The sequence below is a fragment of the Oikopleura dioica genome, chromosome PAR, assembly GCF_907165135.1.
Source record: "Oikopleura dioica chromosome PAR, OKI2018_I68_1.0, whole genome shotgun sequence".
Lineage (NCBI taxonomy): Eukaryota > Metazoa > Chordata > Appendicularia > Copelata > Oikopleuridae > Oikopleura > Oikopleura dioica.
In genome coordinates, this window is record NC_137293.1 from 15,544,711 (window position 1) to 15,570,450 (window position 25,740).

At 40.3% G+C, this 25,740-nt stretch overlaps 6 protein-coding genes across 7 annotated transcripts in view; all 6 read right to left on the reverse strand.

The window, feature by feature from the left end:
- Window positions 1-13: 13 nt before the first annotated feature.
- The window catches only part of LOC145704818 (COP9 signalosome complex subunit 6-like), a 73,016-nt gene continuing 47,289 nt past the window's right edge, over window positions 14-25,740 (reverse strand). Inside the window, exons 2-6 of the mRNA XM_081782289.1 lie at window positions 1,144-1,274; window positions 665-964; window positions 528-620; window positions 268-481; window positions 14-224 (exon numbers count right to left, since the gene is read on the reverse strand). Of these exons, the coding sequence (XP_081638415.1) occupies window positions 70-224; window positions 268-481; window positions 528-620; window positions 665-964; window positions 1,144-1,260 (879 nt within the window). The 5' untranslated portion in view covers window positions 1,261-1,274 and the 3' untranslated portion in view covers window positions 14-69. The remainder of the gene's footprint in view (window positions 225-267; window positions 482-527; window positions 621-664; window positions 965-1,143; window positions 1,275-25,740) is intronic.
- LOC145704813 (inositol hexakisphosphate kinase 2-like) lies at window positions 1,325-5,627 on the reverse strand. Its single transcript, XM_081782283.1, has 7 exons — window positions 5,282-5,627; window positions 3,835-4,074; window positions 3,541-3,639; window positions 3,129-3,304; window positions 2,919-3,085; window positions 2,476-2,657; window positions 1,325-2,431 (listed from the first exon to the last, which is right to left on the reverse strand). Exons 1-7 carry the CDS (start codon window positions 5,409-5,411, stop codon window positions 2,298-2,300), a joined length of 1,128 nt encoding a protein of 375 aa, XP_081638409.1. The 5' UTR covers window positions 5,412-5,627; the 3' UTR covers window positions 1,325-2,297.
- Window positions 7,062-9,790, reverse strand: LOC145705683 (hepatocyte growth factor receptor-like). Its single transcript, XM_081783171.1, has 7 exons — window positions 9,221-9,790; window positions 9,024-9,173; window positions 8,785-8,981; window positions 8,390-8,699; window positions 8,271-8,339; window positions 7,693-8,150; window positions 7,062-7,645 (listed from the first exon to the last, which is right to left on the reverse strand). The coding sequence occupies exons 1-6, from the start codon at window positions 9,736-9,738 to the stop codon at window positions 7,694-7,696; spliced, it is 1,701 nt and encodes a 566-aa protein (XP_081639297.1). The 5' UTR covers window positions 9,739-9,790; the 3' UTR covers window positions 7,062-7,645; window position 7,693.
- Window positions 9,788-15,197, reverse strand: LOC145705470 (TBC domain-containing protein kinase-like protein). Its single transcript, XM_081782949.1, is given in 9 exon segments — window positions 9,788-10,550; window positions 10,600-10,882; window positions 10,957-11,371; window positions 11,476-11,726; window positions 12,136-12,262; window positions 12,648-12,851; window positions 14,435-14,666; window positions 14,754-14,934; window positions 15,186-15,197. Coding segments are annotated over 9 exon segments (2,334 nt in total). The 3' UTR covers window positions 9,788-9,921.
- LOC145704824 (eukaryotic translation initiation factor 1A, X-chromosomal-like) lies at window positions 16,693-17,891 on the reverse strand. Its single transcript, XM_081782295.1, has 5 exons — window positions 17,737-17,891; window positions 17,581-17,692; window positions 17,421-17,539; window positions 17,270-17,373; window positions 16,693-17,227 (listed from the first exon to the last, which is right to left on the reverse strand). The coding sequence occupies exons 1-5, from the start codon at window positions 17,845-17,847 to the stop codon at window positions 17,188-17,190; spliced, it is 486 nt and encodes a 161-aa protein (XP_081638421.1). The 5' UTR covers window positions 17,848-17,891; the 3' UTR covers window positions 16,693-17,187.
- On the reverse strand, window positions 17,886-19,725 carry LOC145704817 (uncharacterized). Of its 2 annotated transcripts, XM_081782286.1 has the most exons (7): window positions 19,616-19,725; window positions 19,268-19,384; window positions 19,020-19,224; window positions 18,638-18,970; window positions 18,381-18,593; window positions 18,321-18,335; window positions 17,886-18,102 (listed from the first exon to the last, which is right to left on the reverse strand). In XM_081782286.1, the coding sequence occupies exons 2-7, from the start codon at window positions 19,378-19,380 to the stop codon at window positions 18,079-18,081; spliced, it is 903 nt and encodes a 300-aa protein (XP_081638412.1). In that variant the 5' UTR covers window positions 19,381-19,384; window positions 19,616-19,725; the 3' UTR covers window positions 17,886-18,078. The 2 variants fall into 2 exon arrangements, with proteins under 2 accessions (XP_081638412.1, XP_081638413.1); XM_081782287.1 differs by lacking the exon at window positions 18,321-18,335 and having other exon boundaries at window positions 19,616-19,724.

Consider the following 25,740-nt stretch of genomic DNA (forward strand, 5'->3'; position numbering starts at 1 on the left):
TTGAGACGATTCATTCTTGGCAGTTGAAGGTTTTATTCGCAGGACAAATTAAAAGAGCAGTTTTTAACATTACAAGTGTTGGTTGTAGACGATTTTCTGACCCCACTTGCCCGAAAGCTGATTGGTACCAGCTCTTTTGACCAGGCCGTTGTCCATTTGAACGTACTGGTGGAGTGATTTCGAGCTCAAAGTCACATCTGTAAGTGCTTGTATCATTCGTCCATCTGAAGAAAAAGGATAAGTATAAAACCCCATCATCTTTTGTACCTTCTTCGTGTTTGTCCATTATCTCTGGCGGAGCATAAGGCGGGTCAGAGAAGATACTGTCTGCTTGCCGAATGATGTCAATGTCTCCTTCAAGCTCGCCAGTTGCTACCGCTTGAAGGTATTTCTCGAGAATTTTGACCTTTTCAAGAACTCGTTCTGCAGCACTGGCGCTGTGGTCGCCCAGACCATCACCGATAATTCGATCCATTCCGATCTGAAATCAGTTTTTATTTGAAAATCAGGAGGGAAAAGCAACTAACCCGCTCTTCATCTTGAGTTTCCATATTAAATTCGCGCTGCTCCAAACAATTTTCGCCATCCAAATGTTCAAAAATCACGGCTGGTGTTTCATCCTTTAGAATTATTAGAAACAAAAGAAGAAAATTGGCGCTCTTACATTGAAAGGATCAACTTTCATCATAATAACAGTCGAATCGAGCTTTTCGAAGAGCATCTTTGTTTGCGCCAGATCATGGTGGTCGACTGTATGAATAGACGTACAGTACCAGCCGACCACGTCAAGGCTGGTGACTTCTTGAAGATGGTCGTGTTTCTCGAGGAGGAATCCCAAGTCCATGAAGCTCAGTGGATCTCTCGGATCGCTCGGGACTTCGAATGTGTCGCAAATTTCAAGAACCGATCGTGTTTTGCCCAAAAGAGCTCCTTTGACAGTGAAAATTCGAGCGGGACCTTCTTCTCTAATTCAAGGATCATTCCTTGGAAGAACAAAACAAACTGAGCAGAAACCTATGAAGAGAACCTGTGTCAGTGCCCCGAAAGAGCTCCACTTGTAAAAAAACAAAGGCGAGAAGTACCCTGACACAGGTTTTCTCCAGAGGTAACAGGTTAGTCGAAACCTGATTTGAATGACCCTAATTTTGAAAGCTGCGCACGAATTCGGCTAAAGTGCTGTGAAATATTCAGGAGTACTAGCGGATGAACTTTAATTCTAGAGTCGAATTCTTCAACCTCTTCTCGATGCCGCACCGCCATTTCTTTCTAATAATCTTCCGATTATACCGAGCGTTAGAGAATTTTGAAAGAACATGAAGATAATATTTATTCAATATCACCACGAACAGAAAAATATAGTATAATAATTACTACTGAAAATAGAGTTGTTAACGAATCAGAGAAAATAGACGCGGGCTTAATCTCGTTTTGGTGAAAATGAAAAAGGTGGGATACTTTGAACATTGAAATAATACCATTTATGCAGGTAATCTTGATTGGAATAGACAAGGAAAATGAGACAAAAAAGTGCGACAAGAATTTTGGCATATTACCGCTAAAATAATATGCAGAAAGATGAAATTCAGAAGTCTCAGGCCGGCAACCTGTGCAGAAAACCTGAGTCAGGGTCGGAAAGATCATCAATGAAAAGCGGCTAAAGCGGCTTATTTTTTAAACAAAGTCTCAAATGGCTTCGAAAATACAACCCTACTGAGCTGCTTCAGACCCTGACTCAGGTTTTCTACACAGGTTGTCGAGCTTAGTCAGAAGTTAAACCTCACTAAAGCGTCAAAGCTTCACATTTTTAGGCACCATTTTTTAGTAAAAATAATGATTTCAAAACAAATATTCATAGCTGAAAAAGTGCAATAATCTTAGACACCTCAAGCGAAAAAAATAAGGCTTAGAAGCAAAGTGCTAACGAGAAACGACAAAAACAAGAAGCAAAACTTTATTATAGAGAATTGTGATTTTATTTCGAATAATTACCAGAAAAGGCAGTTTCTTAATAAAGAACAGATATAAGTATAATTAACAAAAACGTCTGCAAAAGCTTGAAAATGACGAAAAATAAAATAAAAATTGAACTGTTGAACTGATTGAAATTGTTAATGATTTCACGTCTTCTTTCTTTTTCGACTTAAAAATAAAGAAAAAAAGGAAGAGAGTAAGTTTTAAGGGATCAGGGCGGGATCATTCATTTGATGATTCGTTTAGTAATTATGAATATTTTTAAAATTGGAAAAGAGTTGGTAAGATGAGGCGGAGGAAAGACAGCTGAAAAAAATGAAAACTTTTCAGAATTTTTGATTTGAATGCGTTGTGGAGTCGAGGTAAGTCTGAATGATGTTGAGCAGGTTGTTGAGACCGTATAAGTAGCCTTGGTCTGGTCCAACGTGGATTTTGTCATGAAGAAAGCCCGAATACGTCGCTACAAAAAAGGCCTTGATTGAAAGCCAAAAACTCTTTTCATACCTTTGGCGAAGTCGACCATTTTGATGGAGACCAAATTGTCCATTCTCAACCATCTCGTGAGCTCTTCAACTTTGTCTTCATCAACATTACACTCGTCGAGTCTCTCCCACGCTGCTCCGTCGAAAATGAGGAGCAAACTGCACCCAGGAAATCTGTAAGATTCCAGACTTTCTACGCATCTCCTGAAATTTCTCGTTGATAACATAATGCGGTGGAGTTTATTGAACTCTTTTAACACCCATATTTGCTCGTTCAATATTGATTAAATTATGATTTTTAAGTTAGACAAAAGGACACGAGGGCTGGCTTGTCAAATTTTCATTGTCCTTTCTCCTGATCCAGGGCATTGAAGGAGCTATAATAAAAGCCGCGAGAAATCAATATAAAAGGCTTTATATGGGGTTTAAAAGCGGTCAAATCCCTTTTGAAATTGGTAAGTGTACCTTAATAGCACCAGATGTTGATGTAATGCCGAGGCGATAGGATATCTCAGCCTTGGATGGCTTGAATCGATGAATGTAAACACTGCCTTTTCAAAGGACGCCGAACTCAACGAACGGCCCCAGTGCTTGTCCCAATGTTCGAATTTGTCTTCTTCAGGGTGGTAGATCTGAAAATTCATTTTATTGAGAAGAACATTATGTTGTAGCTACCTGAAGTCCGTGAAGCCTGAGACCGAGACTCTCCGTCGTCGTATTCTTTGCTTTTATCACGTGATTGGATATCTTCTTTTCCGTATCCAGCGGGTACCACAGGCGCGTTCCAACTTTGACATCGAGAACTACAGGTTTCTGACAGTTGGCTGTGACATTCTCGAGTAAGATGACTTCTAAACAATCTTAGTAGAAAACAAAAGAATAAAAACTATAATATATAATAAATAATAAAAATTTCTAGTGCCAAAAAAGGGTGTGCTCTTGACTATCAATAATCACACCTGATCTTGAAGTGCCAGGAGATACGTATCAGCGTATTTGGTGATTTATCTGGCACGCTACAAACGTATGCTATGAAAACTGTTGTTTTTAAAACAGAGCAAGTTAAAAAAATTCCTGTTCTTCTTACCGAATTTTCGATGACTCAGACACCGTTTTTCTTTGTGAATTCTTTCGCTCCAGGAGTTGGCTGATAATGTGTTGTCGTTTTCATCCCCTTCTGATGAGTCTTTAGTGTGGCTTTTTCTATATTCAAACCAGTTGATAACGACTCAAACCGGGATCAACAACCTGTAAAGAAACCTGAGTCAGGGTCCTGAAAGAAGATTATTTTTTCAGGAGCCAGAGTCAGGCTTTTTTACATGTGGGTGATGTAAGGATGAAACTGTGAAACAGATTTTTATTATGCTTGAAAAAGCCTTTCCTCCATCAGAAGTCGAGTTGTCTGACTTGTGTCTGACCCTATGCTTTAGGGGCAGTCGATGACAACTCAGACTGGGGGCGTTATCATTTGAAATGGCGAGAATTTGTCCTTGATCGTTGACCCTGGCCACCAATCTGCCGCGGAAACGCGGTGCGAATTTTTCGAGGCGCTTGACGAACCCGCGAGAGTTGTAAAACTGCGCCTCGCGGGGATTCAGTGGCTTGCAGATTGTCGTGCTGTCTGAACATAGAAGCTTTATAGAAGCAAGAGGGCACAAAATAAAGAATGGTCGGGCTATAAAATCGACTCTGTCTGTAGTAAAAGCTCTGTATTACTAGCTGTTGGTTTTCATTGCCAGATAATTTCAAAAAAATTCTTTCGGGCCCGGAAATCATGAAAAAACTGCTAGTGTACGATTGTAGAGCTCGTTAAGACGAGTCGATTGATACCTCCAACTCTTGAAAATTCCAAGATTTTCCGCCTACGCAACTGATAAGAAGGTTGCTCAAACAAAATCGTATTTCCACTGCCGTTTTTGTTCTAGAGTAGCTACAAGGGAGTTCGACCCCAAGAAATGATCCTTATGAAAAGTTGTACTGACAGAGGAAGTTTGGACCTCTTATCACGTGTCTTCCCGAGCTTATCAGTAAAAAATAATTTTTTCCATATTTTCTTACAAATTGATATTAAGATTGAGATTAATCGTTTTTTTAGAGATAATATTTCATTCATTAATGAATTCAGCGCAAAAAACTGATCATTTTACATGTTTTGTGAGAATATATGGAAAAAAAATGATTTTTCACTGATAAGCTCGGCAGGACACGTGATAAGAGGTTCAAACTTCCTCTGTCAGTACAACTTTTCATAAGGATCATTTCTAGGGGTCGAACTCCCTTGTAGCTACTGTAGAACGAAAACGGCAGAGGAATTACGATTTTGTTTGAGCAACCTTCTTATCAGTTGCGTAGGCGGAAAATCTTGGAATTTTCAAGAGTTGGAGGTATCAATCGACTCGTCTTAACGAGCTCTACAATCGTACACTAGCAGTTTTTTCATGATTTCCGGGCCCGAAAGAATTTTTTTGAAACTATCCCAGGGCTTTGGAAAAACATCGTAAAAATTTATCGTTGGCTTTTCATTTGAGCTTTCAGTCCCTGATTCCGAAGTCAGAGACGATTGGGCTGATGATTACACTATTTTGATGAAAAAAGCTAATAAAACTAGTTAGTATGGCCTTCAGGACTAATTTTTGTTTACGTTGTTTTCGTAATTATGCTCTCCAGTAGACTAATAACCTAATAGAAATTTATCGAGTGATTCTAGCGCTCGATATGGGTCAAGTCTAAGAATTTTTTTTGAGCTTCAAATTAAAATAATGTAGAAAGATATAATTTATCTCTTTTCAATTCTGTGTGCTCACAATAAATCACGAGAGAAATCTTACCTATGCAGTACATGGGGTTCCTCCCCGCGACTTGATGTGCAAATCTTTTCAGTAACACGCCTTTCTCATCATGGTCATCTTCTTGTTTCGCATAAGTTCGCTTTCTGTCTCTTTTCAGTACATTTTCCATCTTTTCTTTTCTGTTTTTCTGGTTTTTGGGAATTGAAAATATTTTTCTTCGGTTTTTACAAAAATATATTTTTCTTTCTTTTTGAAGATAAGTGCGTCGATTTTAGTCGTCCAAGGTTGAAATTGGAAGAGTAAATAAGTGAAAGTGATAAGTGAGTATTTTTGTTGAAAAACTCGTCCACGCTCGACCTCTGTGTCCGAATGCGATGAGTCTAAATGAAAAATTTGGTGAGCAGCGTGGCTCTATTTATAAAGAAAAAAGTTATGGCTCACGCTCAGGCGCGCCCTCCTCAGAGTTTTACAGATCTTTCCGTTCAGGAATCAACAGGAAGCGCTGGGAAAACAGATTGTATTCAGTAAATCAAGGAGAATTATTCAGTATCTCTAAGGAAAAAATATCAATACGAAAAGGACCGATTTTGATCTTCAAAAATGACTTACGGGCTCTTATGTAATCAAGTGTATTTCAACCTGACATGGCCTTAACCCTCTCACGTCCGGTGGTCATAAAATTGGTCAATAAAAAATTCGACCATTTGAAAAGTTATGACCTGTTATCACTCTTATTGTGACCTCTGTTTTAGAAAAAATGCGCTTCTTGTTTTAGAGAAGATATTTATTCAAAGGATTTATTGAGCGGAAAAATTTTTGAAAGAAATAGTCGAGGTTGGAGCCCAGCCAACCTCTTACAGAAGAAATTTTAAATATTCATCGATTAGAAGGAAAGGATTAAAGGAAGCAGGGGATAAGAATTGAATTGATTACAGTAATTGAAAGTCAGAAAGGGTTAGGTTTATGGTAAAAAAAAGAAGGAAATACTTGCGGAATGTAAAAAATACAAAAAGAGCGACAAGTTGAACTCATAAAAAACCCGGCTAAAATTTACCCAATGCTGGAAAAACAAGAAAGAAAAGGATTTGGAAAATAGCAGCCCTGGCCTCGTTAAAACATCAATCAAGTCTGTATGAGTGGTTTTCTTGACATTCAAAATATATTGAGCAATTAGCTACACAGTTTGAGTTATTACTGTGATATACCTGTAGAAACTGTATTGACAAATTACCCTATTGTAGTGTTATAAAAGGATGAAGATATTTCAGTTGACGAAAAAAGGTGCAAATTGCCGTCCCGATTCGACATGAAATAAGCTCTCTACCAAGAGCTTTGAATTTATGAGACAACTAGATCAAGTTTCATCTAATAATCCTCCTCATTTTATCTGTAATCTTATACATAAATGACCCTCTGGTCACTCCTACAGTTCATTCACTCTTATGAGTCCTGCTATATTTACCTAAAATGACGTGTCAAACGTCAAATATACTAAAGATTACAGTCATAAGATTCAGTCGATTCATAGAATGACGCATCTTGAATTTCCAGTTCCAGTAAAAAATCAGTATAAATTTTGAACTCAAGGATCTATCACTTGATTCTACTAGAAAAGGGGTGAACGTGAAGATTATGCCTTGTCGTGTAATGCCGTTGACATACTGTCACACACAGGTCAGCACAGCGAGACCACCTGAGTAGCCACGTAAAAGTCTGGTACTTTTGCACGTCCTCTACTCAATCAATTTTACAAATAAGGGCGTGAATAGCTTAAAACAACTTCATAGTCATAATATTATTGGATGATTAAGAATTACTCGATAAATTTATGTGCCAAGATTAGTCTGAATATAATCAGAATATCGACTTTTATCGGGAAAACGCTCCATCATTCAAAGTTCAAATCATCATAAATCTGATCTGTTGTCACTGTTGAGAGCATTTAAGAATGCTGACGGCCGGTAGCGAGAATACTAGAACAAGAAATACGGCCGTTTCTGTCCACGCGCTAACCAATTCCCAAATCATAAGTCAACACGTCTTAGTCTGGTAAATTCTGCACCTCTACGTCACACACTCTCCAGCCTGGGCACTGCTCTTATCACATTTTCCTAATCTCTTCTTATTCAAAATTTCCGCATAGAACAAACAAAAGCTAGAAAAGGCATATAAGCGGTGGTAAAAAAAAAGATAAATTTCCGAGTTCAAATGAGGTCAATTTGAATCATTTTTTTTTATATTTAGGGTTTGATAGCTTTAATATTATTTTTTCACAATGAGCTGCATATAAACAAAGGATAAGTTGGACGGAGCGGTTGAACTTGAGCGAACAGAAATGTACAGAAGTAATCATCAGTTTAGCAATTTTTGTGGAAGGCAGAGGTAGCTTGAATAATTAATGACCTACAAAAGAAAATTAATAAGGGCTGGAGTTATATAAATTTTACTACCTTATCTGAGAGTCCTCTCCTTTGGCCGAGGTCTCTGTTCTCGTCTGTCGACGCTTCTAAAGCCATTTTGCGTCTGGAACGAGCCCTGATGTCTATCATACGGGCTTGCCGACGGCGGTCGTTCTGTATTACTTCTTCCTACTGCTTTTGCTTTTCCGTATGTTTTAGGAGGCTCTGAGTATCGATTCTTCTGTCTTTCTGGCACTTGGGCGCGGCCGAGAATTGCATCAAAGATCGGCTTGATTTCTCTGAAAGTCGGTCGATCTTCGCCCTTCTCGCTCCAGCACTCGTTCATCATTTGGTAAATTTCATCGGGGCAGTGGGGCGGCTTGGCCAGTCGCTTCCCCGAGTCGAGGTAAGTGAGGATGTTTTGAGCTTCGACAGTTGGGTATGGAATGACAGCTCTGGAGAACACTTCCCAGCACGTGATTCCAAACGACCAGACGTCCGTTTTTTCGCTGAAAATTTTCCAGTTAGAAAAGCACAAAACAAAAAGCGCAATGCTGTGGCAGACAGGTGCTCATAATTCTAGCTTTAAATATATGACAAATTTAACGAGGTGCTAGTTAATCACTTACTTGTAATAGTTGTACTTTATACTTTCCGGGGCCATCCACTTGAGCGGAAGTTCAATCGTCGATTGCGCTCTAGAATGAATCGAATCATCGAAAAAAGTTCAAATGAGCAAATTCCTCACCTGTAGTAATCGCGTTCGTTTGCGAAAACGCGGGAAAGGCCGAAATCAGAGACTTTGATGCTGCATTTACTGTCGACCATGCAGTTTCGGGCGGCGAGATCTCGGTGGACGAATTTTCGCGAAGCCAGGTACGCCATTCCATCGCAAATCTCTTGGCAGAACTTGACGAGGTTGGAAACGGTGACGACGATTTTAGGATCGCGAAGATAGGCACGGAGATCGCCCTTTTCGCAAAATGGAAGAAGAAGCATCGGAGATTGGTCGCCCTCACAGACTCCGATCAAGCTCAACACGTGCGGATGATTGAATTCTGAATACCGTTTTAATATATTCGTCTGGCGAAACAATTATCATTCCAAATTCTCGAGTCGGAATACTTGCGCAATGGAAATTACCTTTCATCAGTACTCCCTCGCGCATGAAGGATTCAAAGCTGGAACTGTCCGTGACGCACTTCAGGGATTTGATCGCGATCGCCTGTTTTCGACCATGATTGATCAAAGTTCCTCTGTAAACCGCTCCGAAATTTCCCTCTTTTAGGAGTTCGCCGATGGTCACTTTCTTTCGATCGATCAGGCAGGATTTCACGTCCCTAAAAGAAGGTTGAAAAAAATTTCATCATTCAATTCGGTACCTCGCGAGTTTTGGATCTTGAATGATATATTGAGATCGAGAAGCAGCGCTGATAAGAGAGTCGGATCGTTGATCCATGTACGGAGGTGGTGGGCCACTATTTCCAGTAGAGGAATTTGATTGTTGAGTCGACTGGGATCTGCTTGAAGAGCTAGTAAAGTTTTTATCGCCAATTCAAGAGCCTTTACGAGAGTGTACCTATGAACAATTGGCTTGAGTCCAACTTCAAATCTCCCGAAAGTTCCATTCGCTGAATGCCCCATTACATCTACATGCCCATGGTTAGCCAGAAGATCGTTTGTTTCTCCTTGGCCCTTTTCTTTTTTGTTCTGATTGTTTCGCCGCTTTCTCCAGCAGAAATATAAGACGCCGATGATAAGTCCAGCGCTGAGAATGATCACAATGATCGGCCAAATTCGAAGTGTTGCTCCACTGGCATTATCGGGGCTGTAGGCCCTATCCAAAAAATCTGTTTCTGGGGCTCTGGTTGTTGTTGTCGTAGTAGTCGTCGTTGTAGGATTGATGTAGTTTGGCCAAAATTTGTTGAGACCGATGACATCTAACTCGAAGATTTCCCGCGCTTCCTCGTAGTTGCAAACTTCCTCCAAGCACTCTTGCTCAAGATTCCCCTCGCCGAATTCTTCCATTCCCGTGTTTGCTCGTCTACTTCTTGAGAGAAGAAAGCTCGCTGCCTCTTCTTTATTAATAAACACCATTTTGAAAGGTCCGATATCAACTAATCTGAAAAAGAGGGAATAAGGAAGGTTGATTTCATGAAGAATTGATTGCAAGAATCCGGCAGAAGAAATACGTTAGAATAAGAAAAGGTATGAAGAAAATGGGAATGAATAATTTGAAACTTAGAAGAGTTTTCTATAAAGAAAAGATGGTGGGTGTTTTTATGTTTCTTCGCGTAGACTTGGAAGCTCCAAAGTAGCTCCAAGGGAAGAAAGAAGGTCGAAGCCTCCATGAAGAACGGTAAGCTTCGGATAGCCAAGGGAGAGAAGCCGCTCGGCAAAGGCCTGCCCACTGCGCGTATCTTTTCCAGCGACGACGATGATCCTGTTTCCACGCGAGGAGATGAGTTTTATGCTCGAAAGAGAGGGGCGCAGACTTGGGTTCGGAATTTCAGCTGTTGGATCTTCGAAAGAGCTTTCTGCAGGCAAATTTATTGCACCAGGTAGCGTTCCAGTATTGAATTCCTCTTCTGGGCGACAATCGACAATCAGTAGCCGCTCTACTGATCCGATGCTTTCAATGTCATCGACGATTTCGAACTCTTCGCCAGTGAAATTGCCAATGAAAGTTGATGACCTGATTCTGTTCATTCGGCAGACATCTGATAACGAAATGATCGGTAGACGCTCCATTCGCCGAGCTTGGAGGTCTATGTCTTCTTTGTGAATAGACAGAAGCGAGGTATCTTCAAAGTCCGGCTGGTGAACTCGATAAGAGCAGCTTAGAGGAGTGTCTCGGTGGAGAATTGTACTTTGTGTGACAATGTCGTCTACGTCTATATCCGGCATATCTATTCAATAATGAAAATGTTATTGAAAAAAAATCATCACGTGACAAACCTGAGAATGACAAGATGCAGTCGTTAAAGCTGAATGTCATCAGCTGTCTTTTCAGGCGGAGCATGATTGCAACTGCAATAAACAGCGGCAGCGATGAATCATAAACCAGCAGTTTATCCCAGAGATGGAAGATCTTCTTGATGGGGAAGACGTGTGAAAACATTGTGAGGAACCACGGGATGGCGTACAGATCTGGCACGAACGCCTGACCGTCCATATCGAGTAAGTGGTTGGCTAGTTCCGGGTCGTGATGGCAGATCAGCTGCTGGAAAACAGCGAGGTACTCCTGTTTTCGAGTTGTCAATCATTACGTAAAATTAAAAACATAGAAGACTATTCAAGAATAATTTTAACAACACTTTCCTGAATGACAGCCGCGTTGTCTCGCTGGAAAAGACCATTCAAGTACTTCGGAATGAAATTCGACATGCTTGCATATGCCAAATCCTCGCGGTCGTAATGCAGGACTACAAAAGGCACAGTAAGAGAGTCCAGTCCTTGCCAATAAGTCAGCCCCGGGTTGGTAACAAGCCAGGCTTTGATCACACGCTTGAGCTTCCGGGCACCCTCAGGACTGGCAATCACTTCCAGATATTGATGACATCGCGGGATGTCCACATCGATTTGCCTGTCAGTCTCTCTGATTGCGCATTTGTTGATGCGCTTGTACATTTCTCGCGTGTCGCCGGAAACTTCCAAAAGAGCGCTCCAAACATTGCTTCTCAAATTTGGCGGGATATCAATCTTCATTTGGATTTGTTGTTATTTTTTGCTAATGAAGTCGGCCTCACAAAGATCAAACGACAACGGAAATTTAAAAGATTGAAAGCGCCCGTTTGATGGGGAAATTAAAATTCATAATTAAAAAACCCTAACTTGGCCTCTTGAATGATCCTCTCGAGCGTATGAGGGTATCCGGACAAAAGGCGTCGGTAGATCAAAGTCCTCGAGAACTGGTAGATTATCGACGACTCTCGGATTGAAAGAGGCAGTCGTCGTTCTTCGTTGATCTGGCGAAGGGTTGGCGAGAGTTTAGACTGGTCAATATCGATTGAAATTACGGGATTGGCGGCGATTGTGTCGACTGACTGAAGCGTGCCCTCCAACACGGTGAGATCGATTTCCGTCTGAGAAAAAACGGGATTATTTGACAGATAAATATGCTCAAGCCCTCGAAAGTCTCTCTCGATGAACAAATAATAATCAATTCATAATTCAGAGCGTATCATTCTTGACAACATCCTTTTATTAGTCCCGGAAGCAGAATCGAAACGACCTGATTTCATTGGACAGGTCGTTTCGCTTGAAAAGTGATAAAAAGGAAAATGAGTGTGCTCCGTTTACTCAGCAAATATTTTGTTAACACTTTCGGGAATTAGCGTTTTGTTTAAACATCGATTTGGAGACTTCATGAGTTCTGTCTGCAGTATCAAAATCCTAAGTCTTCCTTGATTTCAGGGGGAAATTTAATTAGCGTTATTATGCCATAATTTGCCGCTTCTTTCATCCCTAATTATCCCGGGGAAGTCAAATTACCTGTTTATGCGAGTTTTCCTCCCCGGATCCTTGTCCATTGTCTCCGCCACTTGCGTGCGTAGAAGGGATGAGCCCGACTTTCGAAATCCCGACAGTTTTTTGGATCAATCCGCTTCGCTCCAGCTCGCTAAAAATCCCCGGTTAAGAAGTCTAATCGTCACCTTTTCAAGAGGATCCCTATCACTTCTATCAAAACTACAATTTTTAATGCGACACGCGCTGCCCGAAGGGGGGTCTCAACTTATTTTTTTAGATATTTTCGAAAAGGAATCGATTTTTTTCTAAAAGATTGCCCTTTTCGCCATTGCCGGCGCGGCGGGGAGGCGTTCTCACAGAATAAAGCTTATCAGATTTGTTAAATTAATCATTAGAACGCAGCAACACCCAGTAATTTGTATTATCGCGGGGTTGACTGGAATTACCGGTTATGCGAAAAAACGCTTTTGAAAACAACCCTTGTTAGCCAATTTTAAGGGTCAAGCTACTATCTTAATTTCACCCGGAAAACTAACCTGTTGAGTCCATTAGAAGAAAGCCTCCAAAAATAATAAGCATCATTATGCCCCAGTGCTTCTATGATATCTCTGAGTGAATGGTTCTCTGGAATGGCGACGTTGGAAACGTTCGAAAACAGGTTTATTTCCGGAAATTCGCTCTTCGGGCATTTCAGTAGCTCCAAAACTTCGGCAGCTGATGGGCGATCTCTGGGTCGATGACTGAATAATAAAAAGATGAGTGGAGCGTTATAATTTTTATCGTTGTTTTACGACACTTTTCGTGCAAAAAGAAGAGTAGCGTCTTTCTCTTTTTTTTAATTATTCTCGATAACAAAAGACCCGCGAGGCCTTGTGAACAGCCATGGTCTTGAGCACCAGGACCGTGAGTTATTTGCTCTGCGAAAGAAAGCGTGTGTAAAGAAGAATGATGACTAGACCAAATATGCTCGCTTCTATGTGTATTTTTCCCGTGCCAGCATCATAAGCACCCGATTTTTACAGACATTTTTATTGTTAACTTATGGTTAAAAAAGGGAAACACTGTAATTTATCCTCTCCCTGAATGACTTGGTTAAAACTGGTTAATTGCGGTTTTGTTGTTTCAAGAACAAAACAACCAGTTGTTAAAAAATCAAGTCTATCTTTGTTTATAAAAACACGATAATTCGGTAATTCCTCGAAATAACAAGACATTCCCTTCGCCATCTTTATTTGTTTAATAAGGGCCAAAAAGAAAATTCATCAAATAATTGACCGTGGTCGTGTGCCAATGTCACAAGGACTAGATTGCCAGACTTTTGTTTTGGAGAAGTAAGCCACTTATTGTTACTAACCAAAATGAATGACTTTTGATAATCCAACGAAAGTCCTTTCGATATATTCACTATTTAAAGACATTTTTGTTAATAAAAATCTTGGAACTCAATATTGATAATTTGAAAAACCGTGGAACCAACCGGTATGCATTATGTAAAACTCTTTCATTCGATTTTTCATACGTACAGACATCAGATTTTCTTGGGCGACTTCCTGGGTAATCTCTTGAATAACTGGGCATAAAATCTCTCTGAAATTATTCAAAAAAGCATTGTTCTCTGCTCTAGTGCGCAAAAGTGGCCGCGGTCCATTCAGGGTTTAGTCATCAGCTTGAAACTCCAAGCTGCGCCAAAAAATAGAAAATACTACGCCGCAAGGCAGAGGTGCTTTACTACGCGCCCGCTTCACTGCGCAAAATGCCGCCGCTGGGCGTCCTTGTCGCCCGTCCCGATTTTTTCCCTGTCTGGCGCGGAAAAATAAAAAAAAATGGGAGCAATAATAAATCACAGCCTGTAGCCGAAAAAAGGTTGTTTTGGCAAGTTAGTGCCCCAAGTAAGATTGGCCACATGGATGATTGACCTCGACTGGCAGTAGGGGCAACTAGTGATGATTGTTTTATAAGGGTTTAGCGAGGAGTTAATTGACCAACTATCGAGGAGAATCTGGGCTCGACAACCTGTTTGGAAACCTGAGTCAGGGTCCTGAAAAATATCTAATCAAGTGTCAATTTGAAGCTTTTTCAGGACCCTCACTCAGGTTTCTTCATAAGTTGACAAACCCAGGATGAGAATTTGGCAGAAAATCCCACTTTTACAAATTGAAAATCATAATTTGCGAAAACCATGAAAACGTCCCCGGAAAATGAAAATAATTGATATCAATTTTCCTCCGCGAAATTGAATTTGATCCCTCTTTGCTCAAAAAAAAATATTTCTCATCAAAAAAAGACAGCCGGATAAACCCCGGATGATCAGCAACCTCCTCACCTGGTGGTAATTTCTAGTATTTTTCTCAACGCTGGGTCGAGTTCTTCAAAGGTTTTGCCGACGCCAAGGGTCTGAGTGAGGGCACCTGCTACTGAGCTGGCTTCGTGCCCGCGTTTCGCAAGGGCGAGCTTCGTTTTTACGAGGGACTTGATATCTTTGTCGTCTTTCCACAGCTTTAATCCGAAGATGGCCTCGAATAGGATCAAGCCAGCGGAAAATATATCGGCTGATTGTACGGATCTTCATTTTCTAACCAAAACAAGACGCATTTCAATTCAACTTTCAAACTTTTTGTTGATTGAAAAACCCGAATCTGAAGGATGAACAATTGCCGCCGAATCGCGTAGTTTTGAAATTATCACTTCTGGGGCCGAGTACTTGATCGATTGCCGGAAATTTATGCCAGCAAAATCGCCGAAATCCGTCAAAGCATTAACGAACCACTCAGAGATTTTGAGAGAGTCAGAGTTGACATCGTAATGGACTGTTTTATTTGTTAACTTTTGACAGGGAATAAATGGTTTAAGATGTTTGTAATATTTTTAATTTTATTACAAGGTCTATTTGTCAAATAGCATTTGAAACAACAGAAACAGGGCAGATAATATCAATTCAAGAACAATGTTTTCATTTTATCAAAAATGAATATTTTAAGAGAGTCGGGCGAATAAGCAAAACCAAGCGAGCTTTGCTCGCCGAGCAGATTTTTTCTCTTTCATGTTTGGAAGACCCGTGATGTAAAAATTAGTACGATTGGTTTCATATCTAAAGCTGCATTTTCTACTTGATTTAAATTTCAAGCAACAATAATGAACATCCTTTTATAGCGTCCAGATAGTCTTTAGCGCTGTCTACTTTTCATGCATGACTTCCACATCGAAAAGATCGAATGAGCCATTTTACGCTCCCTTTCCTGACCGTGAACCAGCCCCTTGCCGTGTAAAAAGTCGATTGCCGAATACAACATCTGCGCAAATCGCAGCCTTTCATCCTTCCCCAGTTTGCCATTCACTTCAAAAAGGCTTGGCTGGGAAGGCATCTCGCTGACAAACACAATTCGTTCCTGATTAGATGATTCTACGTCAACAAGCGATTGCAAATTCGCATGGCGCAGCTTTTTGAGATACTCGCCTCGGCCGACGATTTTTGTGGACGTCAGGCATACTGGAAGGCCGCTTTCAGGGCATTCAGGCAGCGTTTCCTTGTTTTTGGAGTCTTGGGAAAGCTCAAACAGGAAGTTTTATCGAATTTAATATGAAATTAAGATTTTATTGATTGGGAACTCCAAGTTGCATCTCTCGAACGGATTCGCTGAGTGTTAGGTTCCTGAATTTATTGCAAGACTCTTTCCTTGGACAAATCAAAATAGCCCAAATTCAGCTTCATCTTTTTCGACGATTTCAAGTTAACTTTCAAGTTGATAAATCAACTCAACTTTTTTGATATTCAAAGCAACATGGTTTTTTCTCTAAAGACGATCATTGAGTTTGAACTTTTGGTTTATTGGTAGTTTAGTTACGGGGATTCTTTTGACAGATTCACACGCCTAGAGCGTTTTCACGTAAAAGGATGGTTAAGGATATAGCCTTGAATATTGAACTTTCGTACACCCGAATCCCTGTTACGAATTCATTCATTTTTCAAATTACCCTACCTAAAATTCATCGTTGATTTCGAAAATGACTTTTTTTCAGTACTTTCTAGGGTTTAAGTACCTAAAAATCGACTTCAAAATATAACAGACCGTCGTTCTCTGAAAATTTTCATTAAAAAGGTAAATCTGGATTGATGATATGAAAGATTGAAGCCTTATCTCCAATCTAGCGGTGGATTTTGTAAAAATATTGAAGATTACGGCTTCTAGGAACTGGTTTTTGATTGTACTCCGAAATGGAGAGTGGCGCGCGCAGCCAATGAGAGCGAGGGGAAAATCTCACTCAGCCATCGCTCATCCGATTTTACACGAGAAATTTTGTCGACAGCTTGAACGAAATCTTACTGAGATTCTCCCCTCGCTCTGATTGGCAGCGCGCGCCACTCTTCATTTCTGAGTACAATCATAAACCAGTTACTAGAAGCCGTAATCTTCAATATTTTTATAAAATCCACCGCTAGATTGGAGATAAGGCTTCAGTCTTTCATATCATCAATCCAGATTTACCTTTTTAATGGAATTTTTCAGAGAACGACGGTCTGTTATATTTTGAAGTCGATTTTTAGGTACAAACACCATAGAAAGTACTAAAAATAAGGGTTTTTTCGAATTCTACGCTAGATTTTAGGTAGAGTTTCTTTGAAAAATGAATAAATTCGTAATAGGGATTCGGCGCTACGAAAGTTCAATATTCAAGGCTATATCCTTAAATTATTTTGGTGATTTTTTCGATTTGACGATTTCGATTGACAAGATGCTACAACAATCAAAAACAGCAAGGTCACAATCCCGTATTACCGCGGTAATACAGGGAACATGCTAATTTTGTAGAGACTAGAGAAGGCTTGAAACTATTTTAGCAGATAAACAGTATTTTTTGAGCAACAGTAATTGTCATAAGATACTAATGAGCCAATAAAGTCCAAGCATGTAGGAGTAGAATTTCAAGAATTTCAGTTGAATTTTTCCTAGCGGCTTTTTTAAGTTAAAAAGTTTAGATTTTGCACGAGAAAAGCGATCCAAAGAACCGGTTTTTCTTCTAAGAGGAGAGTTTGAGAAGGAAGGAGAAAAGGGCGTCGATTTGATCTTCCTTTGCCGTTTAGTCACTTTCATCACTGTCATCGCTCTCGCTTTCACTGCTATGGAAGGGCTTAGAATTGAAAGGGAGGGGTGAATTCTACCTGATAACGGGCTGGTAGGGCTGTGGGGCAATTTCATCTCCAGAGTCCTCGTCCGACTCGTTGTCGAAGAAGATGTCGTCTTCAACCTCGTTTCCGTCGACAACCTGAAAAGACGCGATGGAAATACAGGAACATCCAGGAGGAATCTTACATTAACGGACTCAGGAAGGTGGCCCATGTTCTTGAGTCGTCGAGCTTCATCAGAGTTGTACTTCATGATCACATCAGCCTTTGCGTCTTGGTAATCTCGGAGACCCACCAGAATGATATCTAAAACTCGTTACTATCAGCATAGAAGAGATGATGCTTACCAGAAGTGTTGATCCATTGTCGCTTTCTGAGCTTGCCCCGAATGTGCGCAAGTCGCTTTGTTCCGTCAAAGCACATTGCCTCCAGTCGCCCGTTTCCCAACATTTTCAACACCTAAATCGAGCAATCAAAGCTTCTTTATCTACCCCTTGACGAACCTGGGCATATTCCTGTCCTTCCTCTTTCAAAATAAGCTCTCGCTTGGCTCCCTCATTCTCGTTCTTTCCTCGACGACGGTTCTTTCCTCCCTTTCCTTTATTCTTGGGCATCGCTGCTCAATCTGGACAAAAAGAATGGTTGAAAAGAGTAGCAGAATAGATATAAAATGTTGAACTTGAAAGAGGGAGAAGAACAAACACAAGATTTAGAAAAAACATGAAGTTTGGAGAAAAAAGTATTGCAGAAAATTGAACAAGAATGGTAAACTTTGAATGGAAATGGCAAGGATGCAGATTTGGTTTTGATTTTTTGGAAACTGGAAACAGCTGTTTTTGTCAATCTTACTCTTCATTATCCGAAATCGTCTGAAAACGGGTTTTAAAACAGTGCATGATATTCTGATGATTACTTGATGATGAGGTGTTTTAAAGTCTGCATGTTTCATGCAAAAGAAAAGACTGTTTTATAAACTAGGAATAAAACTGGGAAAACATAAAAATGACTTGATGAGAGATGCCACTACTTGGTACTTGATGTTACATGTTATTTTGTGCATACAACTTTTAATCAATTTTTAATTTACCTCAACAGAGTAACACTAAATAGCCAGTTTTAATCAAGAAGGCTGTCTTTCCGAACTCACCTGAACCGACATACACATTGGCGGAGGTCGTTTCTGCCCAAAACCGGACCAAAAAGAAGACTGCGGAACTTCCTCTTTCTTTTCGTCGCCATTTGAGAGGCCGTCGACGAGAGTATCGGATACTTTGTTGAGCGTGTTGGAAGCCCAGCAGCTCCAGCTGGAAAGTGTGTTGGAAATGTTTTGCTTCGTTTTGTCCAGGCTTTCGTTTTGCTCCTAAAAGGATTCATCCAGACAGCCACAAGGAGGGAAAATCTGACCTTGAATTCGCTGAGCTCTGCCTTTGCCATTTCTGCCGTGCTCTTCATAAAGCCAGAAGCAAGAGACAGCCCCTGCCCCAGTCTCGAAAAAGTATCAAGCTCTTCTTCTGCCTCAACTTCCACGACCTTGACTTCTGCTGGTTTAGCATCCCTCGGTATTCTCTGTTCTGTCGGATCGTTCGCATCTGTCAACGAGATCTCCGAGAGCTGTGAGGAAATTGTATCGGAAGATTTTGTAGTTGGCTTTGAATTGATGAAAATGGGGCTTTCTTCTTCGATCCAGATTTCGCCAGTTGCTTCGATTGTTACTTTATCTCTGTACAACGCAGCCAACTGAACAGAAACTTGGTTAAACTCGATGAAAAAAGAAATGAAAATGCACCATTGAGTTATACTTTTCTTCAATCGTCCATTCTGCAACGTAATCGTCGTGGGCTTCGAGGAACTCTTTGAAATTCGAATTTCCTCCTGCTCTGACTTTTTGGACTTCTTTTTCTGTCCACTTGTCCATCGTGATCGATTTGATTTGAGAAAGATGGAGGCCCAAGAGTCGGTGTTTTCCAGAGCATTCTACGCAGACCCAGATTCTGAAAAGAGCTTAGTTAGTCTCGACCAACTGTAATAGCTTACCCGTAAGTTACAGAGACCCATTGAGGATTGAGCTTGCCGCACTCGAAACAGATGTTATTCCCACAAGTCGAGCGGATTTCTTTTAGAGCTCTTCTCGACGTTGCATCCGCCATTTTTCTGAAGAAAATATTGAATTAAATATTCAGCCAAGGCATTCAGATATCTTATCAGTAAAAATAATTACGGGTTTACACGATTTTTGCGATAAAAAAGGTTGAAAACAGTTTTAATTGATCAAAATTAACCCTTTTTTGCTAAACATAATATTCAACTGGATTCTATGTCTCCGTTAATTATTCTAGGAACAGTTAATTTGTAGAAAAATCAAAATTACGGTTTTGCTCTTACTCTTCTGAATCTCTCTTTCCCTCCTTTCTCGCGCCGCTATTGGCCACTTTCTCATTTCATTCATCTCCGCGCCCAATTAGAATCCCAAATCTTTCTCTGAGAATATTCTGAGTTAGGAGACGGCAACTTTCATTTTCACTAAAAATGAAGAGCAAGAAGAAAGTGCTGAGCGGAGGGCCGATTCAAGATCAGACAGAAGTAAAGAAGGCGCTAATTGCTTTGAGAAAATTTGACTTGAAAGGATGTTATCAGCAGTTGCACAATTTAACGGCCAAGGAACCGGGAAATGTTACAGCGTTTATCCTCAAGGAACGGTTCTTTCTCTATCCTTATCAGTTGGTGATTATTGCAGAAATTCTAGAACTGTGAGAATACGGAGCATGATCACGTGATTGCTGAAAATGTCTTGGAGCAAGTCTTTTGCATGAAAGGGGCCTTTCTCAAGATTGTCGACTAGACATCAAAAGAACCGAATAACAGATCTACCATATTCTCGATTACCTCCGCCAAGTGCCCAGTCCCAAGTACCCGTATCGTTACCCAGAAGATATGCGCAAAGAAGTTATCGACTTTGCCCGCGAGAAGGCAACTGAGATCGCTGAATATGAGGTAAACTTGCTCTTGAATTTGCAGTAGTTTGCAACAAAGGTGACTGCATAGATTGAATAGATAATAAGCTGTAACGTTACCTTCGATTACCGGTAAATAATGGCCAAAAGATGCCATTTTCTTTTTATCTCTGAAAACATCATTTTCAGCCTTCAAATGCATACGCTTGGTACGTTCTTGGCTTGGCCGAATATCTCGCCAAAAACAAGCAAGAAGCAAAAGAAGCTTTCCGCAAATTTTCGTCTCTGAATCCAGGAGACCTAGCGATGCTCCATCAAATCAATCGAATCTGGGAGCTTCCAAAGGATATAGCGGTGGCGAATAGAAGAGCAAAGCCGGGAAATAAAGTGGATAGCCAGTACTACAAGGAGATTCTCAAGAAAATGAACAAGTTTGGCCTTGATGATAATGCGCTGAAGGGAATGATCGCGGAAGAAGACCCAGAGGTGAGGAAAATTAAGCTTAGTCTTCCTTGATTTCAACGAAAAAAAATTACGGAAAATTTCGAAATTTTCAGAAATTTCTTCTTTTTTAACAGCCCGATACACAATTTAAATGTTTTGTATTGATAAAACTAATTGTCCGCTTTTTTAGTTGACACAGTATTTTTTCTTTACTAATGTTTTCGTGAAAAACAAGAATTTTGTTCTTCAAACAGGTTATTTTTGAAGAGAAAGATCATTTAGCTTCTTCATTTTTGAACAAGAAATTCTCACTAATTGCTGCATTAAAGATTTTCAACGATGAACGCGTCAAATCGCTCATGCAGGCGCCTGTTTCTCCGCGGAAAGCACCTGAAATTCAACTAGAGGACATTCCACCACTCGACATTGTCATTCCTCAAGAGCGAGTCATCACGATCCCGCAGGAGCAAATTGACGCTGCTAGGCTTGAGAAAGAAAAAGGCAACCAAGGCAAGCGGGTTCATGATAATTTCTAAAGCATAAATTCTTGTATGTTCGAAAAATGAGATTTACCCGCGAATACAGCATACAAAAACAGAGAGTTCCAAGTTGCGCTGGAACGCTACGAAGCCGCCTCGGACCTTGATCCGACCGATGTTCTCTTTCTCGCCAACAAAGCTGCCGTTTATGTTGAACTTAACGACTTCAACGCTGCGAAAGCGTAAGAAAGGCTCAATCGAGATTCCCCAAGCCGCATAATTTCACCTTCAGACAATGCCAGATTGCGCTCAAACTGGCGAAGCAGTTCGGTTGCTCGCGTCAGATGTTCGCGAAACTCTACTCGAGACTGGGCAATTGCGAGAAGGGCTACCGCAACTACTTCCAAGCAATTAAGCTTTATAAGACCTCCCTCGTCGCGGATCCAGGAAATGTTACTGTCCAGAAGAATAGAGATGTCTGCATCAAGGTAAATTACAGAAGGGTTTAAATTTGACTTAGAATAAGAAACATTGGATCATTTAAATATTTTGTCAAGATAATATCAATCTCCGGTCAATTGCGGTCGTGTTCCACCTTTATAAAAAAGTTTAAGTTATCGGTTTATACAGTCTTTCATTTCACGAACGACATTTTGCGAAATTCTAAAGCTCTAAAATTCCAAGACTTCAAAAGTAACTCCGTTAGAAAATTCAGAAGCCACTTGACAGTGGCCGTAGCTTATCAACCAAACCCTCCGCTTGTTATGTTAACAAATCTAGCCTTCTCTTGAGAAATCATCTTAGAAAGTAATTCTAGCTCATTTTTAAACTAAAAAAATGCCTTCACAGCTTCTGGCTGTCCGGCAGACACAGTCAATTTTACCCTATTTTCGAGTTTTTCTCGTGCTCCAAGTTGGCCATTAGCGGCTTTCTTGAGCGCTTAGTTGTTGACACAACTTCCCTAAAAGTCGCTCTAGCAATATTCAAAGAATAAAAGTGTTGTATTTGAAAACAGTTTTAAGTTTTCTAGCGGCTTCTCGATTTTCTAGGGCTACTTCCACCTTCTATATTTTCAGTGCTGCCACCCACTTGAAATGAACTGTTTTTAAAATGGGATGACAGCGATACGATGTTTTGAAAACTTTATTTAGGGTTGTTAATTACCTCTTCCGGATTTTAGAATCGAATTTTGAGTTGTCTGACAACAACGTTGAGTTGTGCTCAGATGACTGAAATGAACTAAATAGACGCAAAATGATTGGAAGCAAAATATTTAGACAACAATTTTCCTTACTGTAACTACCTGCAAAGCTAATAGTGTAAGCTGCAGACTTTAACAAGCCTCAGGTATCTAAACATAATTTAGATTCTTGAGGCTTCTTACAGTCTGCCGCTTACACCGTTAGCTCTGCAGATAGTTACAGTAAGGAAACTACTGTCGAGAGGAAAGTAGTTGTCGTAGTGATTTGCTTCCTCTTATTTTGAATATTTCAGTCCTTATTAGGCTCCTTTGATGATCTCCTATAAGATGATAGCAAAAATAACGTGACATAAGTATGTTAGGAAATCGACCAGATCACGTCTAACAAAGATAAGAGAGTCAACTTACAATGGCTCTTAATAGACCCACATCTGTAACACAACGAATACAGTCTGTAATTAATAATTGTCTTACTGAATATTTTCAGCCCATACATAGTTTGTGGTTAATCGCGTTGGAACATCATAATGAATATTTGCTTGTGTTACAGTAAATAGCCATTAATGAACATGTTAGCAAAGAATTTGACCCAAATAAATGCGGTCATTTAAAATTTTACCGGTTTAGTAGGGACGTATTAACTTGTTCGTGGAACGAAGTTAAACGAAAGTAGACCAGTTGCTGGGCAATTATCGAGCCTTGACATTGAAACAGTAATTCTTTAGCGGCTGAAAGAAGAAAGACGCCGGCAACGATGGAATGCAGAAGAATTTGAAAATGAACTGCGACAAGCAATTTATCTGGCAGATGAGCAGCGATATCTGGAAGCGATCGAAGCATTCAACGAAGCTGAAATTTGCCTGCCCGAAAATAACAAAGAGTACCAGGTTAGTGAGTGGTTTATTGATGTATTATGGTGTGTATGGATTCCGTACTTTGGAAAGACGCGTCGAGGAAAACGTGGTAGCAATTTGCTGTTCGTGTACTTGGTAGTTAGTACTTTGTTATACGAGCTGCTTCTGTCTAGGTGCCAAATTCGAGTTTATATTAAGGGTGAAGTCGTCGATTTGGCCGTTTTCAGGGGGTTATATCTCGGGACTTGGAATATGTGGGAGGCTGCAAAATAGCTTATATGGACCCTCACTCATGCTTTCTCATTATTGTCAGAAAAAAATAGAGACAAGTAATTATTTTCTGAGAGAAAGTATTTCCCCAAACATTGAACCGGAAAGTATCTCAGAAAGAATTAGGTACCTCCCCCTAACAATTACCAAATATCTTCCGGCCAAATTTAGGCGAAAAACAAAACTCACGTGTCTGAGAGTTCCGACTCTTTCTGAACCCCAGGTTATTTACCGTTGCATTTAGGGAGAAACAAAAAAGCGCCGGGCCGCTTTTAATGAGCTCCATTTTCTTATCGGCCTTTTAGAGTCGCCGGGGTCAAACAGCAAGCGCCACCTCATAATAGACTTTGGCGATACGTTTTCTCGTTTCGTAATTTGAAAAAATGATAACTAGGTCAATCATTGTTTTGGAGAAAATCGCTTATTCCATTCACTCACGTTGAAAAATGGTCAAACTATTCATAATAGAAATCGCAATCCCTTTGACATTCGCTGTCGGACTGTCATCAGGGATGGAATTCGCTGGCGGTGCAAATATTCAAACTTTGTTGCCCTGAATTTTTGTAGCATTTTTTCGTGCATTCGATTTTTGAAAGAAAAAATGTCGATTTTTCAATCTTAGGAAGGTACCAAAAGGCTGGCAAACTAGGTTCGATAACCTGTGTGAAAACCTGAGTCAGGGTTTGAAACTGCTAAAGAAAAAGCCGCATATGCTACAGCAGATTTTACAAAATTGAACCCGCTATGCGGCTTTTTCTTTAGCTTTTTCAAACCCTGACTCAGGTTTTCACACAGGTTATCAAACCTAGTTTGTCAGCCGTTTGGTACCTTCCTAAGATCGAAAAATCGACATTTTTTCTTTCGAAAAAATCGAAAGCAAAAAAAAAATGTTCCAAACATTCAGGTTTTTTGACAGGTTGGCTAGCCCAGGCTTACAATAGCCTTTTTCCCTAGAACTTCGTCAAATAGACAGTCTAAAAATTATATGGAACAGTATTTACTGTTGGTTTAAAGAATTGCTAAGTGAGCAATTTAGCTCCGGTAAAAAACTAAAACATCTACCGCAAACTCCCACAAATTCATGTTAGGCTTGGTTGGCCCCGGCGGGTTCCTCCCCTTAGATACATAAACCAGATATTTATGTTCCCCTGGTTTACCCTATTTCGTTATCCGGATTCCTGAATGTTGGGAGAAGAAGAAAGAGACTTTCTTTGTTGTAAATAGTTAAGTAAGGGGGTAACAAGCGATTATACGAAGTGAGAACATGCTTACACAAGAAGCAAACACAAAAAAACCTATGTTTGCTGAAAAACACTGGGTAAGGAAACGGCTTCTCTGAAATTGATAACTATTTCTTCGATTCTATTTTGAATTTATTTTCAAAACACATTCGAGAAATATTTTTACGAGTTAACCATTCCGGCTTTTAGTCTCTATTTCGATTGAATTTAACGCACAATAATAATTTGTGCCGGTAGACTTATCACAGGGAAAAATCTGTGATTATTGACAAAGTGGCATCTCTCGAATTAATTGTTTCTTCTCGAGTTACTTGCTCGCAAAGAAGTGCTAGTTGTTTGAATTGGCTTGTTGTTTTGCCAACAATGGTGGCAAATCTGTAGGGGAAAGGTGTGTATTTTATACCCAGCAATATGTTTCTCCTTCAACGAGAAAACTCAATTATATATGTTTGTTGCATAGATCTAAGCAAGAAATATATAATGTAATAGTTCTCAAAGCTGCTAACTAGGAACTATCATCTAACTAAGTATGCCCTCTGAATCGACCAAACGCGACAGTCCTGCAATATACAATAAACACACTGTAACTCTCAGAAATCGTTTCTCTGTCTCTATTATTCCAGTCGGGGAGGCAGAGGATAAAACAGTATTTTTGTAAATTGGGCTGCTCGGCCCGTGCCTGTTCGTCGAGTGGAGTGGCAGCGCCGAGCTGAGTGCAATTCGGAAAATTTTGTGCCGAGTCACGCCCGGGCCAACCACTGGTTGGTCAGACGTGGCTCGACACTGACTAAGCAATTAAGAGGGAATCGTCATTACGTAACATCTAGGAGAACTATTAACCCCCTTGACGATTCCGTCTTCCTAAAATAGCAGGGCAGTGAAGTTTTGTGCAAGTTGTCGTGAAGCGGAGGTGAATTTGAAACTGAGCAGGAAGATGACAACTGCACCGCGGTCCATTAGTATCGGCCGCGCATGTTGAGTCCACCACGTCGAGGTCGACCACGGTTGAATTCACGTCGACGGTCAGCCTCGAGTCGAGTGTGGTCATGGCGAGTTTGGAGCTGCTT